The 14,856-nt window shown below is 51.0% G+C and overlaps 7 protein-coding genes across 7 annotated transcripts; 2 read left to right on the top strand and 5 right to left on the bottom strand.

Annotated features, from left to right (window-relative positions):
* Positions 1-876: 876 nt before the first annotated feature.
* C7974DRAFT_439482 (uncharacterized protein) lies at positions 877-2,360 on the top strand (the record flags this gene model as incomplete). The annotated part of the gene is made up of 4 exons (XM_046145284.1): positions 877-1,218; positions 1,310-1,486; positions 1,718-1,922; positions 1,983-2,360. The coding sequence occupies 4 exons, from the start codon at positions 877-879 to the stop codon at positions 2,141-2,143; spliced, it is 885 nt and encodes a 294-aa protein (XP_046002970.1). The 3' UTR covers positions 2,144-2,360.
* Positions 2,361-2,740: 380 nt separating this feature from the next.
* Positions 2,741-3,151, bottom strand: C7974DRAFT_467888 (uncharacterized protein; the record flags this gene model as incomplete). Its single annotated transcript, XM_046146376.1, has 1 exon — positions 2,741-3,151. One exon carries the CDS (start codon positions 3,149-3,151, stop codon positions 2,741-2,743), a length of 411 nt encoding a protein of 136 aa, XP_046002969.1.
* Positions 3,152-6,957: 3,806 nt separating this feature from the next.
* C7974DRAFT_371358 (uncharacterized protein) lies at positions 6,958-7,716 on the top strand (the record flags this gene model as incomplete). Its single annotated transcript, XM_046140014.1, has 1 exon — positions 6,958-7,716. One exon carries the CDS (start codon positions 6,958-6,960, stop codon positions 7,714-7,716), a length of 759 nt encoding a protein of 252 aa, XP_046002968.1.
* A 280-nt stretch (positions 7,717-7,996) lies between these two features.
* Positions 7,997-9,533, bottom strand: C7974DRAFT_439480 (uncharacterized protein). The gene has a single exon (XM_046145283.1). It carries the CDS (start codon positions 9,328-9,330, stop codon positions 8,134-8,136), a length of 1,197 nt encoding a protein of 398 aa, XP_046002967.1. The 5' UTR covers positions 9,331-9,533; the 3' UTR covers positions 7,997-8,133.
* C7974DRAFT_17017 (uncharacterized protein) lies at positions 9,534-10,439 on the bottom strand. The gene has a single exon (XM_046136132.1). The coding sequence runs from the start codon at positions 10,337-10,339 to the stop codon at positions 9,596-9,598; it is 744 nt and encodes a 247-aa protein (XP_046002966.1). The 5' UTR covers positions 10,340-10,439; the 3' UTR covers positions 9,534-9,595.
* On the bottom strand, positions 10,382-12,128 carry C7974DRAFT_17012 (uncharacterized protein). Its single transcript, XM_046136131.1, has 3 exons — positions 11,787-12,128; positions 11,201-11,737; positions 10,382-11,152 (listed from the first exon to the last, which is right to left on the bottom strand). The coding sequence occupies exons 1-3, from the start codon at positions 12,023-12,025 to the stop codon at positions 10,540-10,542; spliced, it is 1,389 nt and encodes a 462-aa protein (XP_046002965.1). The 5' UTR covers positions 12,026-12,128; the 3' UTR covers positions 10,382-10,539.
* Positions 12,129-12,453: 325 nt separating this feature from the next.
* Positions 12,454-14,795, bottom strand: C7974DRAFT_371355 (uncharacterized protein; the record flags this gene model as incomplete). The annotated part of the gene is made up of 4 exons (XM_046140013.1): positions 12,454-12,674; positions 12,753-13,159; positions 13,205-13,984; positions 14,035-14,795. The coding sequence occupies 4 exons, from the start codon at positions 14,793-14,795 to the stop codon at positions 12,454-12,456; spliced, it is 2,169 nt and encodes a 722-aa protein (XP_046002964.1).
* Between the last annotated feature and the right edge of the window lie 61 nt (positions 14,796-14,856).

Genomic DNA, 14,856 nt, shown 5'->3' with positions numbered 1-14,856 from the left:
GAGTCGATTAAGGCGGGTACCTGCAGCATCCACGCGCAAGAGGCAGTTTCGCGTCGTGCAGTCGCCCATTCTAGGCCCTGGACCCCGGGCAAAAGGTTCTAGTCGTAGTGCACGCCGAGTATGGCTGCTTTGGTGAGCCCACCACACATGCTTACTCTATAGACCAGCCACATTGACAAACTGCGATGGCTGACACGAGGCTAAATTGACTGCACTGCAACGAGAACTTTATTCTTGTCCATAAAGAGTCTAGGTGAGGCAAAACAGGCAATGTGACCATTAGACCCGCTTCATTCTTGGCTGAGAAGCCAGGCACGGCGGACACAAAAGAACCTTCCGCCATCGGAGCCAGCCCTGCCATGCCCTTCCATGCCCTGCCAGAGGGCTCATCAACCTTACCCGGCAAGCACGTCGTCATCAAGCCCTCCCCAGCTGTCGTCGAGGCCTGGTGCGAGTCGCGCCTGGGTGTGCTCACCGATCCGTACTCGGCTTCACCACGACGTTTGCTCAGAAAACTGAGGGTTGAGTACGCACGTCGTCACCGCCATCTATCGAAAGCTTACCGGAGTCACCGTGGTCCCTCGAGTCCTCGCCGCCCCACAGAGGCCCTACCGCTCTTCACATCAGCACTTATTGGCTTTCACCGTTGCTGCCTCTTCGAAGCTCCGTCATCATGTTAGTCCATTGGATGCTCTATGGGCTCTCTAGTGAGCCATGGTCTTAGTGACAGTGGCTGTGAATTAGTCCTTCCTATGCTATGCGAGTATAACTACATCCTGTGGAAGCAATTGTGAAGATCATCACAACGATTCTCTGCTTCTTAGCTCTAGATTCTTCAATTCACACACAGTTTACTACTCTCGATCCATTTCCACGATGGCGGTACTTTCGAAGATCCTGAATATCCCCACTGAGGTCGGCACAGCAACCATGTACATGATGCAATCCGTTGGAGCCCACGGCTCCTTTGGCAATAAAGACAACAGCAGCATCGACGGGCGTATCGGAACTCCAGATATGTCAGCATCAACGGCCACCGAATTCATGGGCGGCACTTTCTCACCCACTCTGGGTCCGGCAGACATGTTCATCACAAGTACCGGAGGTGGCGTTACCGACAATCATATGGATCATCAGCATGGCAGTGCTCCAAGCGACGGTGATACTGTATGGTACTGTAGCAACTGCGGCGATGGCCCGATAGGCGGCTGGAACAACGTCTGTACTTGCGGCCATGTCATTTGCGGTGGCTGCACCGTCGAGAAAGTTTGATCAATGCTCGAGTTTGATCGACTAGTGGCTCTTACAGCATTGCCACACGGCGCTCCGGATCGATCGCGCAAGCTCAGCATGTGCTCAGCAAGAGAGAGTAGTCATCGAGCAACCCTTCATCGAAGTAGACAGCCCACCTTGCGGACTATTCAGCACATCTGCCACATCAACCACACGATTCGGTCGGGCTTCTACCCTGGTTCTCTTCTTTGTTGTTTGTCCTTCGCTCTTAACTTAGATTTCGGCGTTCGCGTTCGTTTGTTTTCATTGTATTGGTTGGCATTCTGATGGGTTCCCTGTTACATCAGCAGTGAGCATTCACTGGCGCTATTGCTTGTATTTAGAGATACCCACCACCTTCCAATGTATGCACTCTTTACATGCTTTTCATCATTGCAGCAACGAAACCAGCATTCGTGTTCCCATGTGTATGATGGATTAACAGGTGAGGTCGATACAAGGTTGCAAGCCATGCATGCAGCCCACCGCGACACATGGCATCTCAAACGTAAATTTAGCTAAATCACTACACCCTCAAACTCGAGACCTTGGGGGCCCATGTCGACCCTGGAACTTGAATCTTCCGCAGTCACCTCAAGGCGGCAATCCTTGTGCAAATCAGCAGATGGGCAGTGCAGATGAGCCAAGTCGTGCGCGATGACCGGCGTTTGCCTTAGGCACCGGTGTAACACAACGATCACGTTTTTTAGTGGGGCATGGTGGGGCGTTGACCAATTACGATCACCGGGGGTGCCGGTCTGGGTCACCACCTGCCACTCCGTTAGCTGCTTTCCTCCAATCTCCTTCTCGCGCCTGTCCAGTGCAAACTATCAACAACTCAACCCAACACTTGCCTTTTGCCTTCTACTAGTCATTATCGGCTGTTTAGTTGTAGTGCGCACCTGTTCAGGTGTTGAGTTGCGGCCGCTACGCTCTTGCCATTCTCGTAATGAACACCGGACCTACTAGGTAAAACTTGATCTTAAGGCAATGCATGGGACATGGAGGTAGGCACCAGAATCAATGCTCCTTCTCACAATGTAGCATATCCCTCGGCACCTCTTGACCAGGGTACACCCGTACTAATGACGTGGTACCGTGCCTGAGGTCGCCATAAGCTATCTTCAACGCTCGAAATTCGTCCCCCGACGATCTGCAGTACATTTTCATCACTGTGAAGCTACATCATTCGATAGTTGTGTCCTTGATGAAGTCCCTGAGAGTCCGTGTCTTCGTCATCTTTGCTGCTTCGCCTCTTTGGCAACCGAAGTCCCTCGACGCTTCACTTTCGCAGACTGATTGCTCCACCGAAACTGCCTTTGGACTCCGCCCCGACAATGCTAGCTTTATTTCCTCAGTCCTCCAGGTGTGAACTCAGGCAAGAAGAGATATTGGCACAAGAGGTCCTCCAAAATGGAGCATAGATATATACACCATGAACGTCGGTCTTCTCTTAACTACTAGAACATCAACCCATAATCTTCAGACCCCAAACGTCTTTTGAGGCACCTAGCAAACCGCCCATACCACATTTCCACATCCCTTCATCACCATAATGCCGAGCTATTCCAAGATGGCATCCCTCCCCATCGAGGGCTCCAGAGTCCAGCACTACGCCCAAGCCCAGGTCGGCCACCACTTGCCTATGGCTACTCCACCTCTCTCCAACATCTCTGTCATGCATGGCCCACGCAGCTGCGCATCGCACACCAATTGCCTCGCCTCTCGCTTCTCCTCGGCGAATGCTCGGACAAACCAATTCGCTGTTCACGATGATTACGATCAAGACGGCACACCCAGCGACGGGGGTAAGGAATTTATCTGGAACTGCTGTCAATGTGGAGACGGCGGTATGAGCCACTGGAACAGCAACTGTCATTCTTGTGGTCACATACGCTGCAGTAACGGTTGCGGTGTTGAGGAAGTCAGGTAAATGCTTCTTAAGCTAGTACCTGGAGCACCGCAGTTCGGTCTTTCTTTGAGTTGGAATGTCTTTGGAGTTGGTATGAAGAGTCATTTCGGTCCTTTGTTCATAGATCTCCTTGGTTATCCTGCGCTCTTATTTCCTCTCGACTAAGTGGTACACATCTACTAGCGTTAGTCTTCACATTTAGATACCCAACATTTCGCAATAGACGTACTTCTGTTCCTGACTCACATCTTCGTATCTTTCTAGTGTATCCACAGATTTCTCACTATTAAGTTGCAGTCAAGATAGAGTGAGGCCTGACCTGCAGCCACCCCGCCCGTGCCGCTCTAAGGGTGTGGTGGTCTTCTGATAATGCACGACTGAGCGGCCCTCGAAAAGGTCTCAAAGGGGCCAGAAAGCAACTCTGGGGGCTGAGGGAGGGTCAGGAAGACCTGCGACTCGAGGCAGCAGAGATCCTTTGGGCGACGCTAGACCGGGTGTCTCAAAACAGACTAGCGCGCGAATGGCATCAGGCAGCTACCCCAAGCTCCCCAAGCTACCCACATCACCCCAACAGTTGTCGGAGATGCGAGCTCGCAATACGAGAAGTGCTCGATTTCTCGAAAACCATGCAATCGTCACAAACACAGATCCGACGTGCTCCTACACTGTGGCGGTGTAGACGCCGCTGCCCTCCTGGGTGCCCTTCGCCCCGCCACACAGACTCGGAGTCCCTTCGCGTCACAAAACATAGTCCCCCGTGCCCTTTTGCTCCACTTCCAAGACGCCAGTGGATTACTGGTGATGCTGAGCTGAGAAGTTGAAGGTTTGGCTGCTCACCACTTGTTTTGCGCAGCAAAGCGCGCTCAGGTGTAACTGTCTCAAGTGTGCAAGTGGGAGCTTCTTCTAATGTGTTGTTGGAACAAGCAGCGTAAGGTATCGCTAGTGCTCGATATGTCTCGCGGCTGATGCAAGTATGTACGAGGATATGCATACCAAGGCTTGTGCGGCACATCTCCTCGCTTATCGGCACAGAGACGAGAGCGCCGTATGATGCAACCTTTTCCATGTCTCTGGCCGACTGTTTTCTCGTTCTCGACCAAAGACAAGGCCATAGAGCTGTGATGGTCTGGTCAGGCTACGGTTCGCAAAAATGCGCCCCGTTGCCTTGTACAGGGACCCATGCCCCAGAGCTCAAATGCTGCCTCGCACTACATCTTCATCAAGGCAATATAGCAGCTGATATGACTGGCTTCCCCCGTTGCCCGAGTCGGCGCGACTTGTAGTTGTGGCTGTGAAGTGTCCTTCTTGCCCCACTCTAACAGCGGTGACAGGGCCTGTGTCTTTGCACATTTGGACAATTGCGTAGCGATTCATCGAATTTCCCAATTACCCGTCTCAATTGTAGATCCTATTGTGCCTCCGGCCTTGCCATATGGCGTCTTCGGGGCTTCTGGAAGGCTGTTTGCAAGCCATACTTTCCAAAGAAAGCTAGAGCGTGAGGCATACTGTAACCTTGTACCTGGCGATTGCAGTGCAAAAACGGTCTCCTGACAAGCCTTTGAGCCTGGCGTGCTGTACAACGTCATATCCGATTACTTTGCTAAGATTTTGAGTTTGTTACATTCATCACCCGCCATACTAGCAGTGTTCTGGCGCCATCGTCCTCTACAGCTTCGGGCCTTTGCACTGGTCGCATCGTCGTAGATGACAAGGACTCACACAGGCATCCGTCCCAGAGGTTTGGTAAAGGGGCGCGACGGGAAGCCATGAGGGCATGAAGTGTACGATTGAAGAACGTAAACATGAACTTCAGCTGAGTCTAAGTGGGTCCGGGCCAACGAGAGGGCAGAGGGCAAAGGGGCAACTGCAGTGCCACAAGTTTGATGATGAGTTCCACTGTGAGGCATAGAGCTAGGTGGTGACGTCCTTTCTTGGCTATCGTCCCTCTCAAAATGGTATATGGATGCGGTGCTTCGACATGTAGTCGATCATCCAGCTTGCTCTTTTCCAGCTCTTCAAGCCTTTACATACCTTCACACATATCCACATACTCCTTCATACCATCTCAACCGACGCAACGCCCCTCAACCCTCAACACTCTGCCAGGATGAGTACAGTTTGGTACTGCTGCGCATGCGGGAACGGCCCCATGGGCACAAGCAACAACGCTTCCTGCTCAGTGTACAACTGCCAGCATCAGCGATGTCACTACTGCCGCGTAGTACCGCAAGAGTACTTTGCTCTTCATCACCACGGTGTCGATGCCCACGGTCATTCTACTGCACCTCTTGGACACAGCACTCTCAGTGGACACCTTGGCTCTGTCGACTCTCTTGGACACGTCGGATACGCACATATATCCTCCGGTCATGGCCATGGCGAGGCAACGGACAGCGGAGAATATCGATGGACCTGTAGCGACTGCAACGCAGATAATAACTACTACACTGACGCGGGTTGTTGGAGTTGCCAGCATTGGAGATGTGGTTCGTGTACGATATACGAGAACCCAGGACGCAAGTAGTGTCGAAAGTGTGTTGATATTAACGAGAAGTACGATGTGATTGTGTAAGTACCCAACTCATTCTTCCTCGTTGCAATGGATGCTGATTTCGCTAGCTGTGTAGATTGCTCACGCGGTGGAGTCTCGGGCTTTGGAGGGTTCCTACTTGGCGCGTTTTGGTACTCGGCGTTTGGTTTCTTGATATACCCTCACCTTGGTAGCACATCCTTATCCGATCATCTTACTATAGAGCCCATGAGTATCTGAGTGATTGATGCCCAAGTAGCATCGCCAATGTTGCGCCTCGTGATGTTTTCGCGCTGCTCACCCAAAACCCCAGCCCGAGGACAACTGCTTACCCACCATTCTCGAGCTGTCCAGGCGATTTACACGTGAAACAAGTTGACAGACATCAAGCAGCACTGCGCAGCGATATCTTTGTGTCGTTTCAATGGTTGGTGCAGCGTGGTTGTGGCATACTGTGCGACAATAGATGAGTTTTGAGCAGAAAAGTAACGTTCCGCGCGCGCATTGTATGATTCCCGTTTAGCAGGGAAATCGACACTTTTCTCGAAACTTGCCGTATAAGGAAGGTTGAGGGAGAATACGTGCTTGTGATTGGTTCTCAGCCCGCCAGCCAAGCTTTGTGACTTCGATCCCAAGACTTCTCACTCTCACTTTCGACAACGAAGCGACGTCACGATGCGCAATGACGGGCGATAGATAAAGAGGCCCTGTATGTTGATTGTTGTAATGTTTCCAGGGACATCGACCTTTGTACCCCTCTGTCTGTGGCGCCCGGACAGCGCTTTGTTCCAGATTGACACTGCGTGCATGTGAAATTCAACGCCATTCACAGATGGCAAAGCGGTCGAAGTGCCGATACGCGCAGTGAGACGAAACAGTCCGCACTGTGCATGAGCGGATCGTTGGACGGACGATGTGGAGCCCTGGGTCGACCATATGGCCAGCGTCAAAGTCCGGAGGCATTGGGCGGCTACAGTACAAAACCAGGCCCTCAGGCGCGATGTCGATGTTCAACACCACACTCCTTCAAGACTGCTCTTTCAACGTTCATTCTTTGTCTTTGTATTCTATATTCGCTGGCCGACCTTCTTTCTACTTTACTCTCTTTGTGTGCGTTTCAGCCCCATTTTGGCAGTCTTGTCATTCTTGTCACTCATTCTATATCAAGCACGAGTCGCTCTATTCCCAGACTCTCTCTATCCAACACAATCATTTGTTCTAGACAAACCACAATCCTTTCATCATGAAGTCGTTCTCTACTATCACTGTTCTGTTCGCCGCCGGGCTGGCCCCGGCCGCATTGGCTGCGCCTCACCAACACGCTGCGCGTCACTTCCAGGAGGCCGACAAGAAGATCCTCTCCAGCCTTGTCAACCGCGCCGCAACCGGCACCATCGCCCTCGATTCCCATGTCGAGTACTCCTCGTCCATGGGCGTCATCGGGTGCCTCATCAACACCAACCGCATCGCCTACTTCCCCATGACACCCCCCTGCTCCAACCCCTGCATCAAGCTCACCGCACCCAACGGCAACACCATCAACGTTCTGCACATCGATCAGTCGGGCGGCAGCTACGACATCAGCATGGACGCCTACAAGACGCTCAAGTACGGCGCGGACTGGACCTCGATCAACACGCTGCCCGAAGCCAAGTGGGACGGCGTGACGTACGACTACGTGTCGATGGACCAGTGCGCAGACATTCTGCCGAACGGGACGCTACCCGTGATCGCGAAGAGCCCGAACAAGTACGTCGAGTGTGCGGCGTCAGAGCCGCAGTCTTTCTGGGCCACGAACACGCAGTTCTATGATATTGATGATATGAAGTGTCTGCGCGGCGTTATGCAGACGTGTGAGATGGTGCCTCCGAACAACACGCCGACGTGTGCGAATGGCAAGATGGCGGGTATGAGTGGTCAGATGCCGTTGAGTGGTATTGACACCGTGGTTGACATCACGGCAGCTGGTGAGAAGATTCCCGCTGTACGACCTGCTGTTTAGTTGTGAGCAAGCAGCATCTGTTTTCTACCTGTCCTTCATTTCTGCAGCACCACTTCACGCGAGCGTGCATGAATTATTTCCTTGGGTCTTTTACTTTACATCGAGAGAGGAGGCTGCAAAGCTGTACCGCATTTCATCAGAATTCTCGACAAACTACAATGACCTTTACATGGTTCCCCAATGAGTAGCTCTTACGAACATGTATCGTCTGAGATATGTCAATTGATTGTTCTATGTTTCGTGATTATAGCTGGCTCTTGTACAGCTCCCATGGGAAAATCTATTTGCGTGGTATATGTGTAGCCTTGCGAGTATACATTTTCCCATGATCGTATTGCCCAGCAGTGAAATCTCAGTCTTCAGCTAACACATAGTTGCGGTAAAAAGTCTGACTGTCGACGGAGCGAGATGCCGGACTCATGCATCCTCCATTTCATTGTCTTCATCTTGCTCTCCGTTTGGGGGCCATTCCTTTGCGGAGATCAGGCGATCCGGAACCATCTCATAATCTTTCATCGCCGCGACCCATGATTGAGTATCCTCCTTCTTGAATTTAGCTAGGCGACTGACTGGAACGGGAGTTTTCGTGCAATCCAATTCCAGCTTAGACGCGACAAGTATGAAGAAACTCCGAAGCATCATAGGGCCGAGGTCTCCTCCGTCCTTGCGAAGAATGATCAACGAGCCGATGTTGTCTTGCATGGAGATGAACGGGTTGAGATAGGCCGAGAAGCAGTTGTGCATTCGTGACTTCAATCGTCTATCGCGCCAGGCTGGCGCAGGTGCAACTGTCGATATGTGGAGTGGCATACCAAGTCGATCAGCAATAGGTGTGAGAAGTGCAGACTCCTCGCCGAGGGCAGACACTGGTGCGTTGTAATTCTCGAGACTGGGTCGGCAGAGGACTTGCTCGTCGCCCTCGCAGTTCACGCGAACTCCATTGATGCCATTGTAGTTGGGCCGTTCGGTTCCACACTTACGCCAGTTTTCCTGGACCTCTTCGTAATGCAACCTCAGCTCATCGACCATATGACGAAAGTCTAAAGGGCCAAGGTCGACAGGACTAGTTTTGTGTGCTTCATAGTCTGCATGGTGCACCCCCCAAGCCAGAAACGGACCGCGGAGCGTGTCCGCAAGCTCAGCGTCAATTTTAAGGAGACTGTCGTTGGATTTATGCGTTTCCTTGCAGCAGGGGCAGCATTGAGCAGTAGACGGAAGTATGATCGTGATGTAGTGTGGGTCGAGAGGGCGGCCGAGAACGAAATTCTCGCGGAAACTCTTGACCGGAAAGCGACCTTCGGTATCGGAACAGTCAATAGCGATGTTGTGCTTTGCAAGTTCTTCAAGGCTTGGATGGTTGTGGCCGTCGTCGATATGCACCCAGATGAAGCGAGGCTGTGGCTCACCCACTGGGAAGTAGATCATGCTGTGGTGCTCTCTGTCAGGGCGGCCGGCAAAGAAGTCAATGTAGGTCTTGCAGATGAGTCTGTGGATGCGCCAGTCGAGCTTCTGGCAAGCTTTGGAGCAGTATCTGATAGACTTGCAGCCACCACACAGCTGAGTGCTGGGCTCGTCGCACATCGCGCAGAGCGATTGTCCGTTCGCGTCAGCCATGATGACAGGCGATGCAAAGTGGGTAGTCAAGGAAGATCTGTAGTGGATGTAGGAGCAGCAAGGATTGAGGTGGCCGTATTGGTGGGAGTGCGAGTTTTCGCGCAGCCGCAGAGTCCAAGACGCGTCACAATGGTGAAGTGAGGAAGGAGCTATGACGCGTGATCACGCGCACCTTCTTACTATGAGAGAGTCCTGAATCGGCTTATTGCTGACCGATGTGATTTAATATAGACTCTGTTGGTTCTTGTAGTCGGTCTTGACATTGCTAGTTGTACATCTTTCCGTCCTCCGGTGCAGTGACTGGTTGCGACGAGAGCGAGCAATGCTCACGCCCCTCCACTACCTGTCCTGTAACAACGCCCCATTGCACAGGCTTCAGGTGTGGATCGACCTCCTCACTGGGAGGGTGACAAGCAGCGCTTATGATGAAACTATTCGATGCAGCCTGCGGTAGTCCCGTTACAATCTTCCGACTTGCCAAATGGCGAATAGTGATGCACAAGCTCATGAATAGGACGAAGAAGACGAGGAAGCTTGATGCCGAGACACCGCACGCTGATCGTGAGTAAATTTCGAGAAGTTGGCCGTCGACATTGAGGACATCGAGGCGCACCAGGAAAAAGATTTGTGAAAGCAGCCAATGCAAGCCCATTCCCAAGACAAGTAGAGGCAGGGACCAGCGGTATGGAAGCTGAAGGAAATAAGTGTTTCGCTGTTGACCTCTGGGATCGCTGACACGGAGAGCCTTGCGTGTACGGCTCAGATTGTTCCATTCTTCTGTGCCAGTGATAGCTGTGCAGAAGCTGTTTATGTTCATGTAACAGAATGAGAGTAGCAACTGAGGCATATTGGCTAGCCAAGCGTTCTTGAGCGTGGCCCCGGCGGATGTGCTGTCACTGCCAAATGAAAGTGCGCCATCCGACGATGCACCCCAAGTCCATGCAGTTCCGCTTGTTGTCGCAACGAAGCCGATGAAGACCACAATCAAGCTGACAATACTGTGATGCATTAGAAAGTATCAACAACAAGATGTGGATACCGTACGCTAGCAAAGTGAACCTCGCCTGTTCGTTCCTGATCAAAGCAAAGTAGCGAAGTGTACGTGAATGCCATACGTGGTCAGTTGCGGTCTCTGAAAGAAGCCGGTGGTCCCTCAAAACATCTTCAGTACCGCCGTCTGATTGAGGTAATTGACCATGAGGTTTGTTTTCATGGGTGAGCGCTTCGTCTTCCAGCAGACATTTCCCTTCCGTGGTAGGATCCGGATTCGATAGGAATGATGTCGCAGCGTCGCCCAAGGTACAAGGTAACCAGGTAGTTCGATCGATCGGTAATCAGCACGCCCAGCATAATCAATAGCTTCAAAAAATTTGCAGAGATCACTACGATCATGAAATTTAGACTTAGTTGTACTCGACTCCGTGTATGGGAAGGCGCTGCTAGCGCGTGTGCGATGTGTATCGAAACGCCAGGCGTGGCTGAACTACGCTCTGTCCAGGAGAGTCGATTCGATTCTGATATTTTAGAGGCCAGGTTGTATCCAGCGCCGTAAACGAACGAGAAATCTCCTCGCGTGATTGAAATCATTTTCGGTTGCCTCGTTCTGTTGTACGTGGTTGTAACTTCGATTTCATCAAACACGAGTATCAGGTTTGAATAGCTCGACGAGTACATTCCACTAAAAGATGATTTCCATTCTTCGTTGGTAAGCTTGACGTATGATGTATTCGCTGCAAGGGCAGTGTAATTCGACGAATGCATATCTATAGCCGATGAGGAATAGATGTTCCGCACGACGACTTTGAAGATAGTAGCGTTGTAACTGTTGACATCAGCAAAGACTTTAGCGTTATGAAGGAATACTGCGTACAACAAGTGCAGAGGCACGGATGAGAGCCCCAATATGAGACATAGCAATGCACGTTTGCGTGCAATGCGCTTCCAATTCCGCGGACTGAGTAGCCCGATGGCAAGCCAATCTCTCTGGCGATGAGCTGTGTCTACCTCTTGTCTGGTAGGTGAGCTTAGAACTTGCATTGTATAGTTGCTTCCTGCAAGGAGTAGCGAGCTTAAAACGTTGATGAAGACATGGAATATCGTGTTTAACCTCGTGATTTTCGATTCATCGCCAATGAACAATGTTACAATGCCGCTCTCACTGACGTTGTAGCCACCATTTCTGGTGGTACCTACTGCTAGTAGAGCAATATTGCAACATAGAACGAAAAACGACATGCAGCATGCGAGGAGAACACCCATACGCCAGCCATGAAAGCGACTGTTACGTACAAGTTGGATTTGGCGTCTCCGAAGCGAAGCAAAGGGGCCTATAAAGCGATGGCTTCTGGATGTCATGCCCCTTTGGATAGGGGACTTGCTCGCGGAGTTGTCATACATGTCGCCTGGACTATTCTAAGTCAGCCAAGGTCTGTTCGCATCGAAGACATTTAGCGTACAGGGTGCTGGCTGAATTGTTCCCGTTTTTGAGGACAGGGTTGTGGTCAGTAGACTTTGAATAGACGTCTTTCACAGTGTACGTGCCATCGAATTGATGTGCACCATCTCTGAACTCAAAATTGGTCGCATCGGCAGCTTCGCAATGATCTGGCAGGTCAAGTCTAACATCGTGCAGCGGCACGTCTTCTACTGAAGAGAAGAGCAATCTGTTGTTTGACTGGTACGCGGGTGCGGACATTTTTGGTGTCGCGAGGCATGGAGTATGGCTTCCATTTAAGATGAACAAGCGGTAGTCTTTCTAGTCCCTGTTTGTTATCCTTCATTGTTGATCGCCGGATATTTAGTGGGTTGTGTCATCTCACATAAAATTGGGAGGAAGCCTGAAAAGTGGCACACCTGTGCTTCCTGTTGATTGGCGTCCAAGAATGCCAATCCTCCTGGGGTGGTGCAGGGAACGCCGAAGCCGGCACCTTGCTTCCGCGTTAAAAATAGGAGTCTGCTGCGGATCGAACACTTAAGGTGTATAATGAACATACGCAATGATTTTGTGTTTAGCTGTCGCTGAATTTGTAGCGACGCATTGCTACCAGTATTTGAGGTTTGCGACTCATGCGAGCCAAGTGGGAACCGACGAGTGACGGGTTCAGTCAGGCACAGGTCTGGTATTCACATGTACCTCTGCCCAGTGATTGGTTTTTGGACCTCCTTTGCAGTTATCGAGCAATGTGTATACCCACTGCCCGGGCTCTTCTCGATAACACCCCACCTCACCTTCTTCAGATGAGGGTCATGCTCATCACTTGGTGCATGGCATGCAGCACTGATGACCAGACTGCAGGATGCCGCTAGTGGCATCTTCTGCTGCATGCGTCGAGCGCCCACCAGTCCTATAGTACATACCAGTAGAAGTCCAACAAAAGTGAATATCCACAAACTCAAAGTTGATACACCACAGCCAGACTTACTACTTGACACGTCTTCCAAGTTCGCCCTGACAACAAAGAAGCTTTGAGACATCAACCAGTGGAGGAGCCCACTTGTCGTCATCAGTGGCAGTGCCCGCTTCAAAGGAAGCTGTAGAAAGTAGGTACTCCGCTGTTCCCCCTGAGGCATGGTAACCCGGAGGCCTTCCCGGGACGTAGCTAGCTTGTTCCATTCTCGGGCACTCGCCATAGCTGTACAAATTCCATTAAGGATAATGTAGGACCACGAAATCAAGAACTGCGGAAGATTCACTAACAGAGCATCTGTCATAGGCCCCATTTTCGTAGGAATGACAATTCGTGACGAAGTGCCCCATGCGCTGAGGCCACCGGAATGATTAATTTCGAGCAGCAATATGAGGAAAGTGCCAGAAATCAGAATCACGAACCTTTGAAAATTAGTAAGAGATATAACCGAGGGTCGCAGTACTCACATGATGAAATAGAACACATGTCTGTCACGCCCTACAGCACTGAAGTATCGTCGTTCCTTTGGCAACCATACTCCTTGAGCGCGCAGCAAGGACGCCTGCAGCTCTTCTTCCAGAAGGTGGTGATACGAGTCATAGCCAAGCTTGTAAAGAGCCTCATCTTTGCCCAGGTTACAACAACCTAAAGTGATCGGGTCAGGGCGCTTTAAGAAACTGGCTGCAGCATCGCCCAGTGTTACTACGCAATCCGGGTCATTGCGCAAGAGTGCCCAGACCATGAGAGCAAGCTTGAGAGTGTTGAAAAAGATTACGATAAGCATATAGTACAAGCTTAATTGTAACCGACTCGCTGGTTGAGTTTTGACAGCAAAAGCATGCGCAACGTGTGCTGAAATTGGCCAAACTTCAGTTACTAGTGTGCCATTGGTCTTGTTGAGCTGATGCAATTCTGTACGCGGAAAGCCATCATATCTTATCCATTCCCAGGACTCTTTTGTCAAACCCAGCAGGATTTTGTAATCGCACCAGAAAGATTCCGACGCAGGGAATGTTCTGTTTGTCGGCAGTTTAGATGTCTCGTATGCCAGCCTGTCAATGGCGAATATCAAGTTTCCGTGTCCGGATACAGGTTCGATGGAATAGGCATCTCGCCATTGCGTGTTGGTCAGGTTATAATACGTATCGCTGCTGGCATTATAGTGCACGTAATCTTGGGATGTTATATCCACGGCCGCAACTCTGTAGCTATTGTACTCAGACACTTGGAAAATCGCTGAATTGTAGCTGTGCTGATCAGAACACGTCCATCATTCGGATGGGGGCAGATCACTTACAAGAAGTGCAGGGGAATCGACGATACTGCTAGCAATAGGCAGATTGCAGATCGCCGCCAGGTAATACGACGAAGGTTCCGGAAACTGAGCACACCGATATCCAGCCATTGTCCTTTCCGATGTGCGTGGTCAATCTCTTCCCGTGTTGGCGAGTTCAGAACCTGCATAGTGTAATTGCTAGCCGACAGCAAGGTCGTGCTGCAAGCGTTAATCAAGAGATGGACCACCGTACTCCACCGTGAGATGTCGCTGATTGTACCGGTTCCGAGGGTGGATATTCCCTCATGAAAACCACCGTGGGCCACACATCCAACGATGAGAAGGACAATATTGAGACATAAGACGGAAGCTGACATGCAGCTACCTAGGAGTACACCTGTTCGCCACCCGTGAAAGCCACGGCTTAGTAGCCTGGCTTGGAACCTTTTGATAAGGCCTTGGATAAAGACGACCAATGTGTTCAGACTCCAGAATTCAATTGTCGACATTGTTGGTGGCTTTGACGGTGATTGGAGCGGAGCGGTAGGAAGTCTGTCTTGTAACACGAGCGGCACAGTGGACTCTGCTGTTTCTACATCGAGACCATTGCCGGCTGAGCGAAAATTGTCTAAACGATCTTGGACACAGTGAGCTGTGTCAATCGTGTCCAGCTCGATATCTCGATCTCCACCATAGTCGGCGACGTCAAGGTCTTGGGAGTCAAGTCGAAGTTCGATTGGGTTGAGGATAGGTGCGTATTCCTGTGGAGCTTTTGAGGACATTGTTTTCGCGCTGGCTCGAAGTAGCGTTTTAAGAGCGCTGGCAGAAAGAGCTTTCTCTCAG

This window comes from Boeremia exigua, assembly GCF_020726555.1.
Source record: "Boeremia exigua strain MPI-SDFR-AT-0100 chromosome Unknown C7974scaffold_1, whole genome shotgun sequence".
NCBI classification, from domain to species: Eukaryota; Fungi; Ascomycota; class Dothideomycetes; order Pleosporales; family Didymellaceae; genus Boeremia; species Boeremia exigua.
Note: the sequence above shows the minus strand (reverse complement) of the source record. Positions and strands in the feature narration are given on the sequence as shown.